Source organism: Hyperolius riggenbachi, chromosome 12 (genome assembly GCF_040937935.1).
Source record: "Hyperolius riggenbachi isolate aHypRig1 chromosome 12, aHypRig1.pri, whole genome shotgun sequence".
Lineage (NCBI taxonomy): Eukaryota > Metazoa > Chordata > Amphibia > Anura > Hyperoliidae > Hyperolius > Hyperolius riggenbachi.
In genome coordinates, this window is record NC_090657.1 from 158,681,979 (window position 1) to 158,702,571 (window position 20,593).

At 47.1% G+C, this 20,593-nt stretch overlaps 1 protein-coding gene across 4 annotated transcripts in view; it reads left to right on the forward strand.

Moving 5' to 3' along the window:
- GNAS (GNAS complex locus) overlaps positions 1–20,593 on the forward strand; it is a 387,899-nt gene that overhangs the window by 29,866 nt on the left and 337,440 nt on the right. For 3 of the 4 annotated variants that reach the window (XM_068263837.1, XM_068263836.1, XM_068263839.1), the window contains exon 3: positions 1,791–1,838. The exons of the other annotated variant lie outside the window; for it this stretch is intronic. In XM_068263837.1, coding sequence (XP_068119938.1) covers positions 1,791–1,838 — 48 coding nt within the window. The remainder of the gene's footprint in view (positions 1–1,790; positions 1,839–20,593) is intronic. 4 annotated transcript variants of the gene reach the window in all.

The following is a 20,593-nucleotide window of genomic DNA, read 5'->3' on the forward strand; positions in this document are numbered from 1 at the left end:
GGCGATCACTACTAGAGACTGTTAGACGGTGAAATCGCCGTCTAACACTGTACAGTGCTGCGATCTAAGGCAGCACTGTACTGGGGACTGCCGTGTGACACAGCTGTCCCCCTGGGTGGCAGAAAAGTGATCCGCTGTCATAGACTGACAGCCGATTACGCTGATTGGCTGGCGAGGGAGGGATAAAAAAATAAAATAGGAAAATTTATAAAATATATATATATATTTATTAAAAAGAAATAAACAAGGCAGGAGGGATCAGACCCCACCAACAGAAAGCTCTGTTGGTGGGCAGGAAAGGGGGGATCACTTGTGTGGTGAGTTGTACGGCCCTGCAGCAGCCCTTAACGACCAGCTAACGCCGATAGGCGGCGCCTGGTCGTTTGTGGTTTCGCATGGAAACGGCCGCTCGAACCTTTCCATGCCAGTTCACGGAGGGTGTCTCCGTGAACAGCGTGCAAGCCGCCGATCGCGGCTCGCACACGTAATGTAAACATGCGGGTAAGAAATCCCTGCTATTTACATCAATACGGCGCTGCTACGCAGCAGCGCTGTGACGGAGATCGGCGATCCCCGGCCTCTGATTGGCCGGGGATCGCCGTCATTTGATAGGCTGAAGCCTATCCTATCCGGCGCAGGATGGATATCCGTCCTGCGCCTCACCGAGGGGAATATAGAGAGAGGTAAGGGGAGGGAGCGCACAATATCGCTGCGGAGGGGTGCTTTGAGGAGCCCCCCCGCAAATCACAGGCAGCCGGCGGCGATCAGACCACCCCTGCAGGACATCCCCCTAGTGGGGAAAAAAGGGGGGGGAAGTCTGATCGCCCTGCCTTTTACCTGATCGGTGCTGCAGGCTGGAGAGCACGCGCAGCACCGATCATTAAAAAACCACGTGGTCCTTAAGTGGTTAAACCTGCAGTGGCCTATTTTGTAAAAAATGGCTTGGTCACTAGGGGGGTTTAACAATGCGGTCCTCAAGAGGACCTAACGCCGATAAGCGTCAGGAAGGGGGCATCCCCAGGACTGCCTAACGCCGAAAAGGGGCACATTTTGGGTTGGCATTTTACAGGGTGAGTGACAGATCGCCGCTAGCAGACTGTTAGTCTATTTACATTGTACAGTGCTGCCATGTACGGCAGCGCTGTACTGGAGAGGCTCCGATCACGATCCCCTCTCGTAGGCTAATGCCTATGAGAGAGGATCGCCATGATTAGCTGTCGGGGGGAGGAAATAAGAATAAATAAAAGACAATTTTATAAAAAAAATTAAAAAAAACACAAAAACTTTGCTGTAGCGATTAAAGCCCACTAACAGAAAGCTTGTTGGTGGCAGAAAAAAAGGGGGGGGGGGAATTCACCTCTATGCTTAGTTGTATGGCTCTGCAGCAAGCAGTTAAAGTTGCAGAGCACTAAATTTAAAAAAATAGCCTGGTCACTTGGGGAGGTGTAAGCCTGCGGTCCTGAACTAGTTAATGACCGCTTTCAGTAGCATGAAGTCCACTACCCCTTGATGCATGTATATTTGTTATAACCATGTGTAAAAGATTACTTGATGCTTTCAATTAACTACATAATCATTCAGGTTTGATTGAGATTTTTGTTTTTCTCATCTGAAAAGTAAATGTAAGGGGTTGTGGCTATAGTGGTATAATTTGGGTAGTGTATTGACTCTACTAAGGTGCACTCTGCGACACGTACAAAACCTCCATGTATTCCGCCCTGGGAATGAACGTGAACTGATAGAGGGTCCAAAGGGGGAGTTCAGCATTGAGTATGTTATGTTTGTTTCAGATTGTCAAGCTGCAGACCGAGTTGTCCACCCAACAGAGGAAATTGCAGGTGAGGCAGAATGGAGTCTCTAGACAATACAGTAGGAGGCTATTAGTTTTATTTATTTTTTTCCTGGTACAATTACAGTGCTTATTTTCCTTCTGCAAACATATTCATATTTATGGGCTGTCAATAAGCTGCAGCCCTTGTTTCAGTTAATGGGCAGAATGAGAGATTGACATAAGACGTCGATAAGGAGTCTCCGGAGGCAGATTTCAGATGAGTGTATTTGTATAATGCTTCCCATGTCCCGGCCTGAATTGTTGGTCTCACTCTGCTGGTAACTTTGCTGCCGTGTATTTGGGGTCTCCGGGGACCTTCTAAGAGGTCGGTAAATGAACATTAAAGATTAGTGATCAGAAGATAGGTGGACGGCTTCCCAGAGGTCTCTTCTGGATGGCTTGTGATGGATGAGAAGCAGCTATAGAGGAATCAAAGGTCTTTACGCAGAAACGCTGGCTCGAGTACCTGTCACAACAAGCCTTGTTCCATCACTTTTCTTCGTCTTAGCTTGTCCATCATCCGCTGTAAATCACAATCCGAGGGAGTATAATGCTCCACTTGGCAGGCTTTTAACACCCTTCATCCCTTCATGGACTTATCTGATTGTTTTGGGTTAAAATCCTGACCCCCCCCCCCCCCATCCCCTGAAAACGGGGGCTTCTTCTCAAGCAGTGCACCAAGTGACCATGTATTGTATATGTATTTTACATTATCCTCGACTGATGTCATCATCCAAACTTTAGAATTGCATCTATGATAGACTTGAAAAGTGCAGGTGAAGCTCGAAAAATCAGAATATCATGAAAAAGTTCATTTATGTCAGTAATTCTGAATCAGACTGCGAGACCAGTTACAGGCTCAGGAACCCTTTGCAGGAGTTTTGGATGAATTAGCTGATTAGAGTCTGACACTTTGAGTCTAGAATATTGAACATTCTCACAATATGCTAATGAGCTGAGATTTTGCTTTTGGGGTTCTCATGAGCTGTAAGCCATAATCATCAATATTATAACAAATAAAGGCTCTTAATATCTTGCTGTGCATGTCATGAGTCTATTTCATGTAGTAGTTTCACCTGCACAATATTCTATTTACCACATAGGTCCAAAATATGACAATATTTATTAGGGAACATATCCCATAAAATGAAAATCAATTTAAACATAGGATGAAATCTCAATGGGGACAGACTAACAATATTTATAACCAATATTAAACAACTCCATAGCTCCCAACTGTACCTCTTTTGAAGGGTCAGTCCCTCTTCCCTAAGTTCCACTTACTTCCTCATGATCTATGCCTGCCACACGGATTATTTAGCAATGCAAGTCTATGGCAACGCAGTAAAGGTAGCCATACACTGGTCGATTTGCCATTAGATCGACCAGCTGACAGATCCCTATCTGCCTTTACTGCAAACAGATTGTGAATCGATTTCAGCCTGAAACCGATCACAATCTGTTGAGCTGCTCCTGCCGCCTGTCTCCCCCAACCCGCCCCCCCCCCCCCCCCCCCCCCGTATACATTACCTGAAGCTGGCTCCCGGGCGTCTTCTCCGCGCTGCACCGCACCGCTCTGTTTTTGCTCCATCCCGGCGCTTCCTGTGTCACTCCGTGACCAGGAAGTTCAAATAGAGCGCCCTCTATTTGAACTTCCTGGTCACTGCAGTGACACAGGAAGCGCCGGGATGGAGCCGGAACAGAGCGGTGCAGCGCGGAGAAGATGCCCGGGAGCCAGCGTCAGGTAATGTATACCTGATCGGATCGGCTGCCGCTAGCGACGCGCACCCTACCCGCGGGCGATCGAGGGTAATTTCCCGCACGGCGCGATCGACGGACCGATCCGTTTCGGGAGGAAATCGGATCGGCGGGTGCGTTTAGCGCGAACGATTGGCAACAGATTAGATCCCAGGATCGAATCTGCTGTCGAAACGGCTGTGAATCGGGCCAGTGTATGGCCACCTTAACTGTAAGCAACAGAGTGCGGTGTGGCACGCATGCGTGAACCAACGCATGAGCAGGGGGCCGGCCTATGCTTAGGACTCTGCTGCAGAGTCATGAGGATGGATTTGTGAGGCGATTCCATGGCCGGATCCCCTTTCACCACACAAGTGTAAGGCTGGTTTCACACTGTAAGCCAGTGTTGGGGAAGCGCCCGATGCACCACATCGCACCGCACCCTGCACTCTGCTTGCCCCCCATAAATCAAACCCCGAGCTAGCGACACACAGCGTCTCGCAGCCGGCTGTTTACCTTTGGAAGTGTCACTCTCTGCCGCTCCCCCGCCTCCTCCTTTCCCCGCCTGCGTCCCTTCTCTCCCTGCTGATTGGAGGGAAGGGACGCGGGCAGGGACTGGCGCTATGGAGGAGGCGGTGAAGCGGTGAGACTGACACTTCCAAAGGTAAACAGCCGGCTGCGACACGCTGTGTGTCGCTAGCACGGCATTTTATTTATGGGGTGCAAGAAGAGCGCAGGGGGGCCTGAGGGGCAGCAGTATAGCAACAGAGGCTGGGCAGTATATGCAGACCCAGCCTCTGCAGCTTTAAGGCCTCGCTGCAGGGCCGCACAACTCAGCACACAAGTGTCCCCCCCCCCCCCCTTTACTCCCCACCAACAGAGCTTTTATTTGGTGGGATCTGATCGCTCCTCCAATGTTTATTTATGTATTTTTTTAATAAATAATTATTTGATTTATATATAAATTGTACTATTTTTTTACATGTTGTTCCCCAACCCTCCCTCCCCCCACCAGCCAATTACCGAGATCAGCTGTCATAGGTTTCAGGTTATGACAGCTGATCACTTCAGTGTCTCCCAGTGGGACAGCCATGTCACACAGCTGTCCCCAGTAAAGCGCTGCTTTAGATTGCAGCGTTGTACAGTGTTAATAGACGGAGGTTTCGCCATCTAACAGTCTCTTAGCGGCGATCTCCGCTGGAAGGCTGATGACGGAGCGGAGCTCCATCATTCAAGCGGGGATGCGCCGCAAGTCGACACATCACAGCAGCCGTAACGTAGTTTTGGACCTGCGTCAGGGATGCGGCGAAAACGTCACTTCCGATGCGTCATCACATCAGTATAAAAGTCTCCATAGAGAGACACCTCCCCGGTGTGAAAGGGCCCTAAAAGCAGCCTCAATATTAACTGGTAGATCGGAACTTTTTTTTTTTCCCCTTGACATTTCTCAAAATTCTTTTCCTCTGCAACCATGACAACAGTACTCTGCCGAACAGACTGCCCAGAAACTGCCATTGTGCTGCATGAGCCATTGACTGCGCATGAGAAGCGGTGCCACCAAGTAATGCAGGTTTTTTTTTTATAATTCTTGCAAAATATGAAGCTAGGCTGTGTTATTTTCCCGCCGCAGGAATGGGATTTCCCCAGAAAGCATGCCGGGCTGCCATGCCCTCGTTAGGCTGGGTGTGGGGAGATTTCACGGCTTTAATCTCAGAGGGTTGAGCACATTCAGAAAATGAATGGTTACCCAGCTGCATAATGTGTCTATGACTGCAAGGATTATAGGCCAATCACTTGGACCATTATCACACAGAGTGACTGCAGAGTAATTGCTACCATAGAGAGACACTGCACTATTGATTTGCGAATCGGCTATCGCAGCACAATGCCCCCCCCCCCCCCCCTCCCTGTGAAACAGCCCTTAAAGTGTACCCTTGGCAGCATAAAAAAAATAAATTAAATACTTGCCTAAGCCTGAGGCTCCCCACTTCCTCCTGGCCCGTCCCATTGCCATGCAGATGGCCGGAACATATCCGTCAAGGGCTTGTCGGATATGTTCACGTGCTGCAGCTGCTGGTACACCAACAGATAGCAGGCGTGGAGAGGAGTTAGTGTTGGAATAGGGGACAGTGATAGAGCATTCAGACAGGTAGAAGCTAATCCAAGAAAGTGTTAGGCCCTTGACACCCAGTGATGAGTGTCTGGTCTGGAGAAGCAGAGAGTGATCAAAAGCAGAGGAAAGGTTGAGGAGTATTAGTACAAAATATTTGCCTTTGGATTTTGCAATGAGGAGATTGTTTGCAACTTTGGTGAGTACTGTTTCTGTGGAATGGTGAGATCAGAAGCCAGAGTAGCGGAGTTCCTCACCCCAGTTCTACAGACAGAATGGTGGCATTTGTAGTAACATCAGTACTGTATGCACTGATCATTACAGTGCAGGGTCCTCCCCGATACACTTAGCTTTCCTCAGGAATTTTCTCTCCTTATTCTTATATAAACTTTTACAATGTATAATATTAAATAGGAACTGTAGTGAAAATCAGGCAAAGAATAACATTGTTTATTTGTTTTATTATTTTTTTTTTTTTTACAATTTCATATGTCCATCCTACTCTAGGCCCAGTTTGGGATTAAGCCAATTAATTTGTCTGTATGTTTTTGGGATGTGGGAGAAAACTGGAGTTCCTGAAGTAAACCCACACAGACATGGGGAGAACATACAAACTCTGCGCAGATAGTGTTCTGGCTGGAATTCAAACCAGGAATCCAGTGCTGCAAGGGCCCATGAGCAATGAGAGTTCGAAAGCCAGTAGAATACAGTGGGTTGCAAAAGTACTCGGCCCCCTTGAAGTTTTCAACATTTTGTCACATTACTGCTACAAACATGAATCAATTTTATTGGAATTCCACGTGTAAGACCAATACAAAGTGGTGTACGCGTGAGAAGTGGAACGAAAATCATACATGATTCCAAGCATTTTTTACAAATAAATGACTGCAAAGTGGGGTGTGCATAATTATTCAGCCCCCTTTGGTCTGAGTGCAGTCAGTTGCCCATAGACATTGCCTGATGAGTGCTAATGACTAAATAGAGTGCACCTGTGTGTAATCTAATGTCAGTACAAATACAGCTGCTCTGTGAGGGCCTCAGAGGTTGTCTAAGAGAATTTTGGGAGCAACAACACCGTGAAGTCCAAAGAACACACCAGACAAGTCAGGGATAAAGTTATTGAGAAATTTAAAGCAGGCTTATGCTGGGAATACACGTTAAGTTTTTACTTTAGATAGATGGGTTCGATAGATAAATTCCAACCTGTTGGATCTGGTCGATTCTACTTTTGTTTCGATTCTCCTCATTCAAGTGAATGTAATTGATAAGAAAAGATAAGGAATCGAGAGGGGAATCGAGCAGTGAATCGAGAGTAGAATCGATCGAAAGCGAAAACGACGGCAAAAACGAACGCAAAAACGCATCGTGTATTCCCAGCATTAGGCTACAAAAAGATTTCCAAAGCCTTGAACATCCCACGGAGCACTGTTCAAGCAATCATTCAGAAATGGAAAGAGTATGGGACAACTGTAAAGGCAGCCATACACTGGTCGATGTGCCATCAGATCGACCAGCTGACAGATCCCTATCTGATCGAATCTGATCAGATAGGGATCGTATGGCTGCCTTTACTGCAAACAGATTGTGAATCGATTTCAGCCTGAAACCGATCACAATCTGTTCAGCTGCTCCTGCCGCCTGTCCTCCCCCCGCGCATACATTACCTGACGCTGGCTCCCGGGCATCTTCTCCACGCTGCACCGCTCTGTTCTTGCTCCATCTCGGTGCTTCCTGTGTCACTCCGTGACCAGGAAGTTCAAATAGAGCGCCCTCTATTTGAACTTCCTGGGTCACTGCAGTGACCCAGGAAGCGCCGGGATGGAGCGGGTGCAGCGCTGAGAAGATACGGAGAAGACGCCCGGGAGCCCGCATCAGGTAATGTATTTTTCATCGGATCGGCCGCCGCTAGCGACGCGCACTTTACCCGCGGGCGATCGAGGGTAATTTCCCGCACGGCGCGATCGACGGACCGATCCGATTTCGGGAGGAAATCGGATCGTCGGCGGCGTTTACCGCGAACGATTGGCAGCAGATTCGATCCCAGGATCAAATCTGCTGTCGAAACGGCCGGGAATCGGGCCAGTGTATGGCCACCTTAAACCTACCAAGACAAGGCCATCCACCTAAACTCACAGGCCGAACAAGGAGAGTGCTGATCAGAAATGCAGTCAAGAATCCCATGGTGACTCTGGACAAGCTGCAGAGATCTACAGCTCAGGTGGGAGACTCTGACCATAGGACAACTATTAGTCATGCACTGTACAAAGTTGGCCTTTATGGAACAGTGGCAAGAAGAAAGGCATTGTTAACAGAAAGCATAAGAAGTCCCCTTTGCAGTTTGCCACAAGCTATGTGGGGGACACAGCAACCATGTGGAAAAAGGTGCTCTGGTCAGATGAGACCAAAACAGAACTTTTTGGCCAAAATGCAAAACGCTATGTGTGGCAGAAAACTAACACTGCACATCACTCTGAACACACCATCCCCACTGTCAAATATGGTGGTGGCAGCATCATGCTCGGGGGTTGCATCTCTTCAGCAGGGACAGGGAAGCTGGTCAGAGTTGATGGGAAGATGGATGGAGCCAAATACAGGGCAAACTTGGAAGAAAACCTCTTGGAGACTGCAAAAGACTTGAGACTAGGGCGGAGGTTCACCTTCCAGCAGGACAATGACCCTAAACATAAAGCCAGGGCAACAAAGGAATGGTTTAAAACAAAACATATCTATGTGTTAGAATGGCCCAGTCAAAGTCCAGATCGAAATCCAATCGAGAATCTGTGGCAAGATCTGAAAACTGCTGTTCACAAACGCTGTCCATCTAATCTGTCTGAGCTGGAGCTGTTTTGCAAAGAAGAATGGGCAAGGATTTCAGTCTCTAGATGTGCAAAGCTGGTAGAGACATACCCTAAGGGTGCGTTTTCACTAGTGCGGTGGGAAATCGCCGCGGATTCTCCGCGGACGAATTTGCATGCAGGAGCGAAATCGCATGCGGTTGTATGCGAATTTTACCGCGAATTCGCATACGATTTCGCATGGATGACGCTGTGTGCGAATTTAACCATCTCAGTGCCTGTGTGCTTTTTCATTGATTCCATGCGAAATCGTATGCGAATTCACATGAAAATTCGCATGAAAAAACACCATGCAAATTCCCTATTAAATACATTGTATGCGAATCGCATGCGTGTGTGCGGTGTCCGAATTCGGATGGCTCTGCTGAGCAGATTTTTCCTGCACAAGAAAACGCTCCGTTTTCCTGACAAGTGGACACAGGCTCATTCACTTTTATTGGTTATGCGAATTTGCATGCGGGGAACGCATGCGAATTCGCGTTAGTGGAAACGCACCCTAAAAGACTGGCAGCTGTAATTGCAGCAAAAGGTGGTTCTACAAAGTATGGACTCAGGGGCCGAATAATTACGCACACCCCACTTTGCAGTTATTTATTTGTAAAAAATGTTTGGAATGATGTATGATTTTTGATCCACTTCTCACATGTACACCACTTTGTATTGGTCTTTCACGTGGAATTCCAATAAAATTGATACATGTTTGTGGCAGTAATGTGACAAAATGTGGAAAACTTCAAGGGGGGCGAATACTTTTGCAACCCACTGTATATACCTGGTTTCCCAGAATGCTTGGAGAGGAAAATTCTGCATAGCTAAACAGCCTAGACCTGGGGGAGGGAACCTATGGCTCGGGAGCCAGATGTGGCTCTTTTGATGGCTGCATCTGGCTCACAGACAAATCACTAGGGATTGATTTAATAAGTTACACTGCTGAAGCAGTGCAAGTAACATTTTCAAAGTAGGCACGCTACTGCTGTAGCACGCACTGCTAACTTACTCGTGCTCCCCCCAAATGAACAGCTGCTCCAATTGTTCCACTCTGAACCCTGTCAGATCCAGTGACTTTGTAGGACGAGATCCAGGCACTTTGATTGGCCCAATAGGCTGCCTGTCACTTGACAGGCAGCCTATTGGGCCAAAGTATGGGGATCTCGTCCTACAAAGTCAATCAACCCCCATGTCAGCTAGCTAATTTTACAAGCTGTTAGTCTGTATTTCTCCTGTCTGGCCCTCTGGGAAATTGCTGATGTTGCTCAAACCCAAGAGAAGCTGAAGACATGTCCAACACTTCCACTGCCCGGTGGACAAACTCTATACACATCACCATGGCAACACAGACGTAAACCCTCTGCTGCGCATGCGCACTGTCCCAGTTTGAAACATATTGTATGGCTCTCAGGGAAATACATTTTAGAATATGTGGCGTTTATGGCTCTCTTAGAAAAAAGGTTCCTGACCCCTGGCCTAGGTTAAGCAACACTGGGAGGGCAGGGCTCCCTAGCAATGAATAGCAATATATAGATATAGGAAGTGATTCTGATGCTGAAACCCGGAAAATAAAAGTGGGTATCCTGAATAATTTACTGCATTATGCTATGTGTCACTACAGGGCCTCTTTAAAGGGAGTGTGAAAATAAAATAAAAATAAAAAAACAGATAAACTCACGTAAGTGGAGAGGAGGCCCTGGGTCCTGTAGAGCCTTCCCGTTCTCCTCACGGTCCCCTTATTCCAGCGCTGGCTTCCTGGTTAGCAGTCTCTGAGCGACCGGTCGGAGACTGGCAAAGATGCACAGTACGGAGCACTCGGGCTCCCGAAGACTTCCGAAGCCCCTGCGGTGGGGGATCCAGCACTACAACGCGGTGAGGAGCAGAAGAGTAATGGGAAGGCTCTATAGGACCCAGAACCTTAAGGTGGGTACACATGTCAGATAAAAGTCTTTGGAAAATGAAAGATCACAGACCAATTTTACCCCCTTCCATGTAGTATGAGAGCCATACCTTCACAGTCTATTCTATGGAGCGGAACTCCTCATCAGATAAAAGTCTTTGCAAGATCCTGCAGACAAAGATGCTGTACACATGCAACAGATCAGTATCTGCAAAAGATCTGTTCCTGCAAAAGATCTGTTCCTGCAAATTGCATTCAAAGTCTATGATATCTGCAGATCTCATACACACCTTGTTTAACGGACCATCATCTGCAGATCAGACAATTATCTGCAGATCTGAAGATCCATCCTGGGGGATATGATCTGCAGATAATTGTCCGTTAAACAAGGTGTGTATGAGATTTGCAGATATCATAAACTTTGAATGCATTTTGCAGGAACGGATCTTTTGCAGGAACTGATCTTTTGCAGATACTGATCTGTTGCATGTGTACAGCATCTTTGTGTGCAGCATCTTGCAAAGATTTTTATCTGATGGGGAGTTCAGCTCCATAGAATAGACTGTGTAGGTATCGCTCTCATACTACAAGGTGTGACGCCAGGCGACGCCCAGTCGTCCAAAACGCATAAAAATCGCAGATCCAGCAGTCATTTCTGATCACCGCAATCGATCGCACATCTATTGCAGGGCTCAGAATGACAAACTTTGGTTTTAAGATAGACAGTTCTGGGAAAGGTAGTTAATTGCGTTTAGCACATAGCTGTAACAAGCTGGTTCCCCGTCCCCCTGGAGAGCTAATGGCCCCTCTCAGAGGATATGCCAGCTGTTTCACTCTGATAAGGAGGCCTAGATTCAGCCAGGCAGGCTACGAATCCCTGGGAGGTCTTGACACCTTGCTCCCTGGTAAGGATCAAAGGAAAGCCAGCTGCCAGCACACACCCTGAATGACCTGAGGCTCATAGCATAATCCATAACTTCCCAGATCTGTCATATTTCTGGGGTTTCTGAGGTGGCAGCTTCGCCAAACGTGGGGAAAGTGTAGCATGAGTCCTGGTGCTGGTTCTGTGAAATTCCCAGAACTCTGTCCCCTAAACTCTCATAGCAATATGGGTTTGAAGAGACGCGGGGTAAATTCTCATGATAGACCTGTCATATTTCATGTCCTAGGATTCGTAAAATCATGCTGAGTGTGAATATGCGGTATAGGTTTTAACTGCCCCCACGTGCACCCCAAGACGGACCGAACTAGAATTCTGCCAGTCTGAGGGTCTGTAAGGATAGGACAGCCCCTGCTCCATCCTCCCGAGGCTGGACTTGTGCCTGTCATAGCCACTCCCCGCAGCGATGGGTGATAAAACTATTGACAGGCTGAAACGCAAGTGTCCTCCACCTTGAAACACCATCTTGATCACATCTGTGCCAGCTTGAGGATATGCTGGCATCCACCTGGTCTGAACTTTGAACTGAAACAAAAGGAACTCTACAAGTTTTTCCCACAAAAGGACCTCTTTTCACAAATCTAAGTATTTTTTATCCCTTTTAGTTTTTTATACTGTGCTATCATTTGTCTCTATAATTATTGATTTTAACGATTTTCTGTATATATAAATTATTTATATTGCACGTAAATAAAGACTTTATAAAAGTCGTTTACTGTTCAGCTACACCTGCTATACAGCCATACACAGAAACTGAACTCAGGTCTCTGAGGAGTCGCTACTATTATTGATATCTAGACAGAATACAGCGTGTTTTAACAGTTTCATTTGCAGGATCAGTCAGTCAGTCGGTAGGGACCACTGGCCCATACCAGTGGTGGTGGCAGATATACCCTGAAATAGTGTGTAAAGTGTATTTCCGTAACCCACTGGCTCCCTTCTGGTTTGTCTGCGGCCAATTCCCAACGGTTTCTGCGCATTGACTGCGACCACAGTTTGCACGATCTGTGCGCTGGAACCGTTTGGAAGGCATTTCGCGTTCCAGCCACCAGGGCTCTTGTGACACATGGAAGGGGGTAAAATTGGTCTGTGATCTTTCATTTTCCAAAGACTTTGATCTGACGTGAGTACCCACCTTTAGTTGAGTATGTGTTTTTTATGTTGGCTACATTTACTTTAAGCTCCATACACACACTGGATCACCGCCAGTTTGCAACAAATGAACTACATCAGAGCACGTTTGAATGAAACAGCACAATGACGGTCCGCAGAGGGCATCTTTAGCAGAAGCGTAACAATGAGGACTCTGAAATGCAGAATCGGCACACGAGAGTGCTTCGAATGGAGTGATTGTTATAGTTCAGTATAAATGACGCCCATTATCGTCTGAACCGATCTGCCAGGATGGATCAGCTACATGGGCGATGATCTCTTTTGCTGTTATAGGGACACCTTTTTTTAAATGATTCTGGGCTGACCCGTCGTTAGTTTTGGGAGATGGCAGTCAAGGGTGTGTATGGAGCTTTAAAACGTGCGTTATGTGGACTGTCGGCCGCGGGGGATCAGTATGGATGCCTCGGGCAACAGTTATGGCCCTGATGTACAGGCTAATTACGCATCTGTTACTATGGAGAGGGGATGGAGTGATGGCGCACATCGGGGCGGGCCTAGGGGAGTGCGCCAGATCTTTAGGTGATGCCGTACGGCCGCCGTACACCTGCAAGATTCTCACCCCAGACAGGTTTTATCAGTGGCCTGGCCGAGTTTACACTAGCATGTGTGCGTACGTAGCTTAACGGGACATATCAGAAAAACACACTGATGAGTTGACAAGTTATGTGGACTTTTGACTGACCACTTTTGTAATGAAAGCAATAAGCAGGGGCTGAACTGGAACTGCACAGAGCTAATCCTATCTGGAAGCTGAGAATTACTTAACAGCTTGATCTGTCATTAGCTGCATAATCTAATCAGATCATTACAAGGCTTTCAAGTCAGCAGCCGCTAATTCCACTCCCATCAGAAATAAGCTGTATACATTGTCCAGTCTGTTATACCTGCAGCTCTGTGCTACACGAATGGTGTTCTGCCCCCCTCTACTGCCACTGAACTGCACTGCACATGAAGGCAGCCAGTCTGGGGTGTGATATCTGCAGCTCTGTGTACAGGAGTGGTCTGGCACCCTCTACTGCTACTGAACTGCACTGCACTGCACATGAAGAAAGCCAGTCTTGTCTGTGATGCCTGCAGCTCTATATACTGCATACTGCTCCGATTACACAGAACTGCTGGACCACAAATTGCTGTAAAACTTAAATAGGAACTGTAACCAAGATTTGAACTTCATCCCAATCAGCAGCTGATACTCCCTTTCCCATGAGAAATCTTTTCCTTTTCACAAATGGATCATTGGGGCTCTGTATGGCTGATAATGTGGTGAAACCCCTCCCACAGTGTGATGTCAGGGCCATGGTTCTGAAATCACACTCTGGGAGCCTTGTTGCATTGTGAGAAATAACAGCTGTTTCCAACTGCCAAAAAAGCAAGCAGCGTCTCCTTCCAGTGACATCACCTGCCAACAGTAAAAATGTCACCATGTGGTAAATGTCTGAATGTAAATCAGGGAGAGGAAAGATTTTACAATGGGCAAACTTGACCAAATCATTTATACATAATTATTGTAAAAATTAAGCACTTTTTATTACATTATTTTCACTGGAGTTTTCCTCTTTAAAGGACAACTGAAGTGACATGGATAGGGAGGCTGCCATATTTATTTATTTTTAAACAATGCAGATTGCCTGACTGTTCTGCTTATTCTCGGCCTCTAATACCTTTAGCCATAGACCCTGAACAAGCATGCAGATCAGATGTTGCTGACAAAAATAAAATCTGACAGGATTAGCTGCATGCTTGTTTCAGGTGTGTGATTTATGCACCACTGATGCCAGAATGATCAGCAGGACTGCCAGGCAACTAGTATTATCAAAAAGAAACAACAAGTAGTTTAAAGTGAACCCAAGGTGTGCATTATATCGAGATTGTCATATTTATTTACTTTAAAGCAGTTAAAGCAATACCGGTTGCCTGGCTGTCTTGCTGATCTTCTGCCTCTAATACATTAAGTCATAGACCCTGAACAAGCATGCCACAGATCAGGTGTTTCTGACATTTTTGTCAGATCTGACAAGATTATCTGCATGTTTGTTTCTGGTGTGATTCAGACACTACTGCAGCCATATAGATCAGCAGGATTGCCAGGCAACTGGTATTGTTTAAAAGGAAACAAATATGGCAGCCTCCATATCACTCTCGCCTTGGGTTCACTTGAAATCACTTTGTTCATACACACCGATATTTAAAATTATTATATTGTTTGAATAGTGCGCACACTAGCAGAAGTGCTATATCACATGACATGTGCGCATGCTCTGTAACGACGCTGTATGCACCTGGCAGACTGCACTATATCTGCTCAATAGTCGTCTGAATTGATCTGCCTGTTGGATTGGGCAGAATACCAGATAAAGGTCGCTCGTTGTTGTTGTTTGTTTGGCTACATTTTTCATAATGATTGTTGTCCGCTATGGCGATATCTGCCGGACAAATGACGTGTGTGTGCGTATCTTTATGCACACAGTTTATTGCTACGATCATTGTGTTTATGTTTTTGTAGTAACCTGGTGGTGTAACATGTTACACTGGTGTCTGTGGACATGTTCATGCTGTAGTAATAATAATAATAATGATGCTGTATTGGGGACAGAGTTTACTATATCAGAGTTTACTATAATGAGATTCCTCTGTAATAATGCTGTATTGGGGGCATACGCTGTCAGCTGCTTGAAGCAGAGCTGCCTTAGCTGCAATATTACATAAACGCTGTACCAGGGAACACGTAGGAATAAGAGGTCGCCAGTAGCGGCTCCATGCTCTGTGTAGGGTGAGGCCTCTGATTAGTCGCTCCACCGCAGGCATCCCAGCTGTTATCATTACAGCTGATTTCTGCTTTGGAGCAGTCATGCCCCCACCTGCCCACCATCAGGGGTTTGGCCGCTAATTAGCTGTTTATAATGAGCTGAAATGAAGTGTTTAAAATGGGCTGAGGGTGTGACCTGGCCCCGAGCAGCTCTGATTTCTATGGTGTAATCTGAAGAGGGATGACCTGTGGTCAGTTCACATTACTCTACACTAACGCATCTCCTTCTTCCAACTCAACCCCTGTGGGGGTGCTGCGCTGTTTTTTACCAAGTCCAAACTAGCAGAGAATTCATTGTCGCCCTACAGCATCTGCGAGGGAGCTTTATATCTACAGTGACATGGAGGCTGCAATATTTTTTTTATTTTTTTTTTACTTATAAGCAATACTAGTCCTCTATAATAAAACCCTAATGTATTTGCGTCCCATGTCCCTGTGTGTGTCCCACATGCGCTCTGCGCATGTGCAGAGACACTGAGGGAGAGTGACGTGCCGGCGGGAGCGCGTGCAGCGGAAATGTGCGGGCGCATGCGCAGTGACAGACCTAGCCCGTTTTTAAATGGGCTTACGTCCACTAGTTGCTTATAATAAAATATATATATAAATATTGCGCCCCCCCCAGACCCCGTGCGCTGCCTGGCCAATCAGTGCCAGGCAGCGCCGAGGGGTGGATCGGGACTCCCAATGACGTTGGTGACGTCATCCCGCACCGTCGCCATGGCGACGGGGGAAGCCCTCCAGGAAATCCCGTTCTGTTGCTATTCCATTGCCTTCCCCCCCCCCTCCCCGTTGTTGAGTGCCCCCCCTTCCCCCGGAGGATTAGCGATAAAGTATTGTAGCTTATCACATCAGGGCCATACAGCTCCTCTTCCAATAGCGTGGCCACGCATAAGCCTTGCGAGCCCACATGCACAGTCAGCTGGTGCCACGGGCGGGCTTGCACGGCTACTGTGTGGCCACGCTATAGGAAGAGGAGCTGCCCTGCTATGCTATAGGAAGAGGAGCTGCGCGGCCACGCTATAGGAAGAGGAGCTGCGCGGCCACACTATAGGAACAGCAGTAAAGATGGCCCGAACGGTCACTTCAGTGGTTCGCATTCGCGGTGAACCGTGAACTATATACGAGTTCGACCCGCCCCCTATACTACATCATTAGGGTCAACTTTGACCATCTACATCACAGTCAGCAGACACAGGGTAGCCAATCAGGCTACACTCCATCCTGGAGCCCCCCCCCCCTCCCCCTTATAAAAGGCAGGCAGCGTCAGCCTTTTCACTCATTCGTGTGGCTGCAGTAATTAGAGAAGGGAGGGAACCTGCTGTAGACATAGGGAAAGCTTAGTTAGGCTGTTGTTAGGCTTGTTAGCTTGCTCCTTGCTGAAGCTTATTGCTAAAAAGCAGCCCTCAACAGCTCTCTTGAGAGCTAATGTTGTTCTTGTGATCTATTTTTTTTTTAACAGGTAACTGTTGAAACATGTTAATCTAGAGTCTGGAGGGGCGCCCCAAAGACTATCAAAGTACCTAAGCAGGCAATTGAGACCATCCACGGTCACTCTGTATATTAATTGTATCCCACACAGCGTTTGAATAATCAGGAAGAGCTGTGGATTACAGTGGAACGCAGAAGAAGGGGACTTCCTCCTTCAGGTGAGCCGCAGTGTAAGGGGAACGAGAAGACCGAACTACTGCAAGAACTGCCGGGCAGACCAACGAGTGACGTCACGACGCTACTGTGGTGGATCGCGGCTGTGCATTCACTCTCCGCGAGACCCTCTGCTGACCGCGGCAAATGCGCCGTTGAGGTCGCAATAACTGATGTACGCTGAAGATACACTGAACTCCGTGGAGTGATTAACTAGACGGCTCCCTGGACGATTGGGCACTACACTTGCGGGACACTGGAAGAACTTGATCGTATAACGGAGGTGACATACAATTTACTATTTGCTTATATGAACATTTTAAAGTCAGTGTAACAATTGGTGTCAGCACGCAGAGAGAATCTGATTATTGGTGATCTGCAGTATCACCAAGAATGCAGATATATACCCGATTATTGATGATCTGCAGTATCACCGATAATCAGATATATTGCTAACCTCTGGACACCTATGGATATGTGAGTGTTTGGTGTAACAGTAATACTTTAAGTGATGTACCTGCTGAGCAGGCGATAGACAATATAGAGACACTGCTCTGAGAACACAGGAACCTTCCAGCAGCCTGAGGCTCTCCGAGGGGAGGAGTCAGGCTGGAGACGGGAAGGGCCTAGGAGTGAGTGACACCTAAGATGGATGTCACTATCTGATATGGAGACTATCTCTTAAAGGGGAGAGATAGCTCTCGAGGTCGGGCACGCAGGGTCGGCAACACACTGGGCTCGATTCACAAAGCGGTGATAACCCAGTTAAAGACTTTAGGCGTGATAACCATTTTATCATGCCTAAACTCAGTTTAGGCATGATAAGTTTAGGCATGATAAGTTTTTAGATCGTGCGCAAAGTCCCGCACGCAAAGCAGCGCCATTAAACTCTATGCAACGTGCACCAGACTTTGCTAGTGCAAAACTTTTGATCAGCTGTGCACTGCGGTGCTAACCCAGTTGGTGCTTAAACTTATCACGCCTAAAGACTTATCACACCTAAACTTATCATGCCTAAACTTACCACACCTAAACGTATCATGCCTAAACTGAGTTTAGGCGTGATAAAGGGCTTTTCACTAGCATGCTAACTGTTAGCACCGCTTTGTGAATCTGGACCACTGACAGATAAAGTACAAAGACAGAAGGCTGATTCGGTATCAAAGTCAAGCAGGGTCTGGCAACGGAATATCAGATATACGAGGTACCGAATCAGAAGACAGAAGAGTAGTCAGAAAAGCTATAAGTCATAACATATATCAAACAATGCCTATTCTGGGTGTGAGGTCCTTGGTCTCAGCACCCCGGAACTAGTCTGAAGAATACACAGATAATACAGTTTCCCTGGACTGGGTGCGAGGTCCGTAGTCTCAGCACCCTGGAACTAGACTGAAGTATAACACAGATGATAACTCCGTTCCCTAAGCTGGGTGTGAGGTCCTTGGTCTCTACACCCTGGAACTAGCTTAAGGTATAACACAGATGATAACACAGTTCCCTAAACTGGGTGTGAGGTCCTTGGTCTCTACACCCTGGAACTAGCTTAAGCATAAACAGAATACAATTCAAATAATCTGGCTAAGTGTGTATTCCCAGGTCCACCTGGTTCAAACACACTGAGGATCTGACTAGGTCTGAGTGCTTCCACGTAGTGATCGCAACGGCAGACAACTTGCAAGTGACCAGCAGGAACTATATATGGAGTAGTGCTCTCCAGCACCACCCCTAATTGCTCAACCAATAGTATCCTGCTCTGGAGTCAGCTGATCGGCGTGGTTAGCTGACTCTTCCTGCTTAGTATAAGAATTCTGCCTCTCAGCGTGCGCGCGCGTGTATTCCTAAGCCTATGTGCACTAACAGACTCAGCCACACCAGACACGCTGCCGCGTGCAAACCGCCGCGCTGGACGCGGAACCAGCCGCCTTACTGTTGTTGCATGCGGCGACTTTTCTGTTTTCTGCCCTGCTACCAAACACACGCTTCCGCGTGCAAACCGCCGCACTGGACGCGGAATCGGCTGCCTGCTCAGTAGCACATGCGGCGGCTTTTCCGCGATCTCTCACAGTCAGTTAGCATTTCTCGAATCCCCTTTCTTTGCACAATATGAACAATCCTTCTTGGAAAGGGTAATAGAGGAATTGGCTTCTTTTTAGCTATTAAGCTTTATATATATTTTTCTGAGCTCACCTTTTATTAATATTTTTTTAGGACACCGCATAACTCCCATGAGTGTATGTGTAGTGTGGCTGATGTGTGGGGAATGGATATACAGAAAATGTCTTTTTGATGTTATAACTTAAAATAAAGTTGCAAGATTTTAACATTTAATCACCAGCGCTTCCTTTTTTGGTAAAATTACTTTGTAAATCTTTGATTAGTGGTGTTAAGGGGTGCACCACTGTTGATGAGGCAGCAGCAGGTGGGATGATCATTTTTTTAGGATTTTTGTACAACATCTGAGATCAGCAGCACCATCTAGTTTTTCCCTTGGTAATTCCTACTGTGCCACTGCCAGGCCCAGCACATTCAGTGCCTACCTGTGTGTGTGTGTGTGTGTGTGACAGCTGCACATTTGTAATACCAATCACTGCATACCTACCTGTTCAGTGCACCTACCTACGTGACCGCCTGCAGTGTTATATTATATACCAGTCACTGCACCTGTTCACGGTACCTGTGTGTGTGACAGCTGCACATTTGTAATACTAGTGATTGCATAATTATTCACAGTACCTGTGTGACTGCACGCTGTTTAATATACCAGTCTGTACATACCTGTTAACTGCACCTGTGTGACAGCTGCACATTGTATTGTAATACAAGTCACTGCATACCTTTCACCGCACCTGTGTGACTGCACATTGTATTAGTCAAGTCAGTGCATACCTTTCACTTCACCCCCCCCCCCCCCCCCCCCCATGGACAAAACAGGCAGAGGCAGACCCAGAGGCAGGCCACCTGGCAGGTCTGTTCGAGGTCATGGTGACGTGATTTCGTGCGGCCCTGGACCAAAGTGTAGTGCTCAGAAGAAGGCACGTCCCATCAACTCACAAGATTGTCAGGACGTGGTTGACTTTTTAACACAGAACACCTAATCTTCCGCAGCCACCAGCGCTACTACAAGCACCACATCCGCTGCATTTGACACTTCTCAGGAGTTATTTGGTGGGGAATTCACTGATTCACAGCCATTATTGTTAAAACAAGATAAAGGCGCTATGCAAGTTACACCACTTCAATGCTCTCCCCAGAATTTTTTTTTAGCCGGGTGGCAATGAAAAAGTAGCCGGGTGGGGCAATATGAGAGAATGCAGGGCCGGCGCTTCTCTGCACAACTCTGCTTACAGCATAGGGGGAGGTGAGCTGATGACAGCCGGGTGCTCACCAAAACTAGCCGGGTGGAGCACCCGGCTAAAAGAGCCTGGGGAGAACACTGCACTTCATATGTCTGAGTTAGGCGACACTATGGACGTAAGGTGTGAGGAGGAGGATGATAAAATACCTGCTGTTGGTGCAGTTTTGGAGGTGTCTGATGCAAGCGAAGCTGGGGAGGATGATTATGATGATAAAGATCTCACGTGGGTTCCCAATAGGAGAGATGACCAAGGGGAC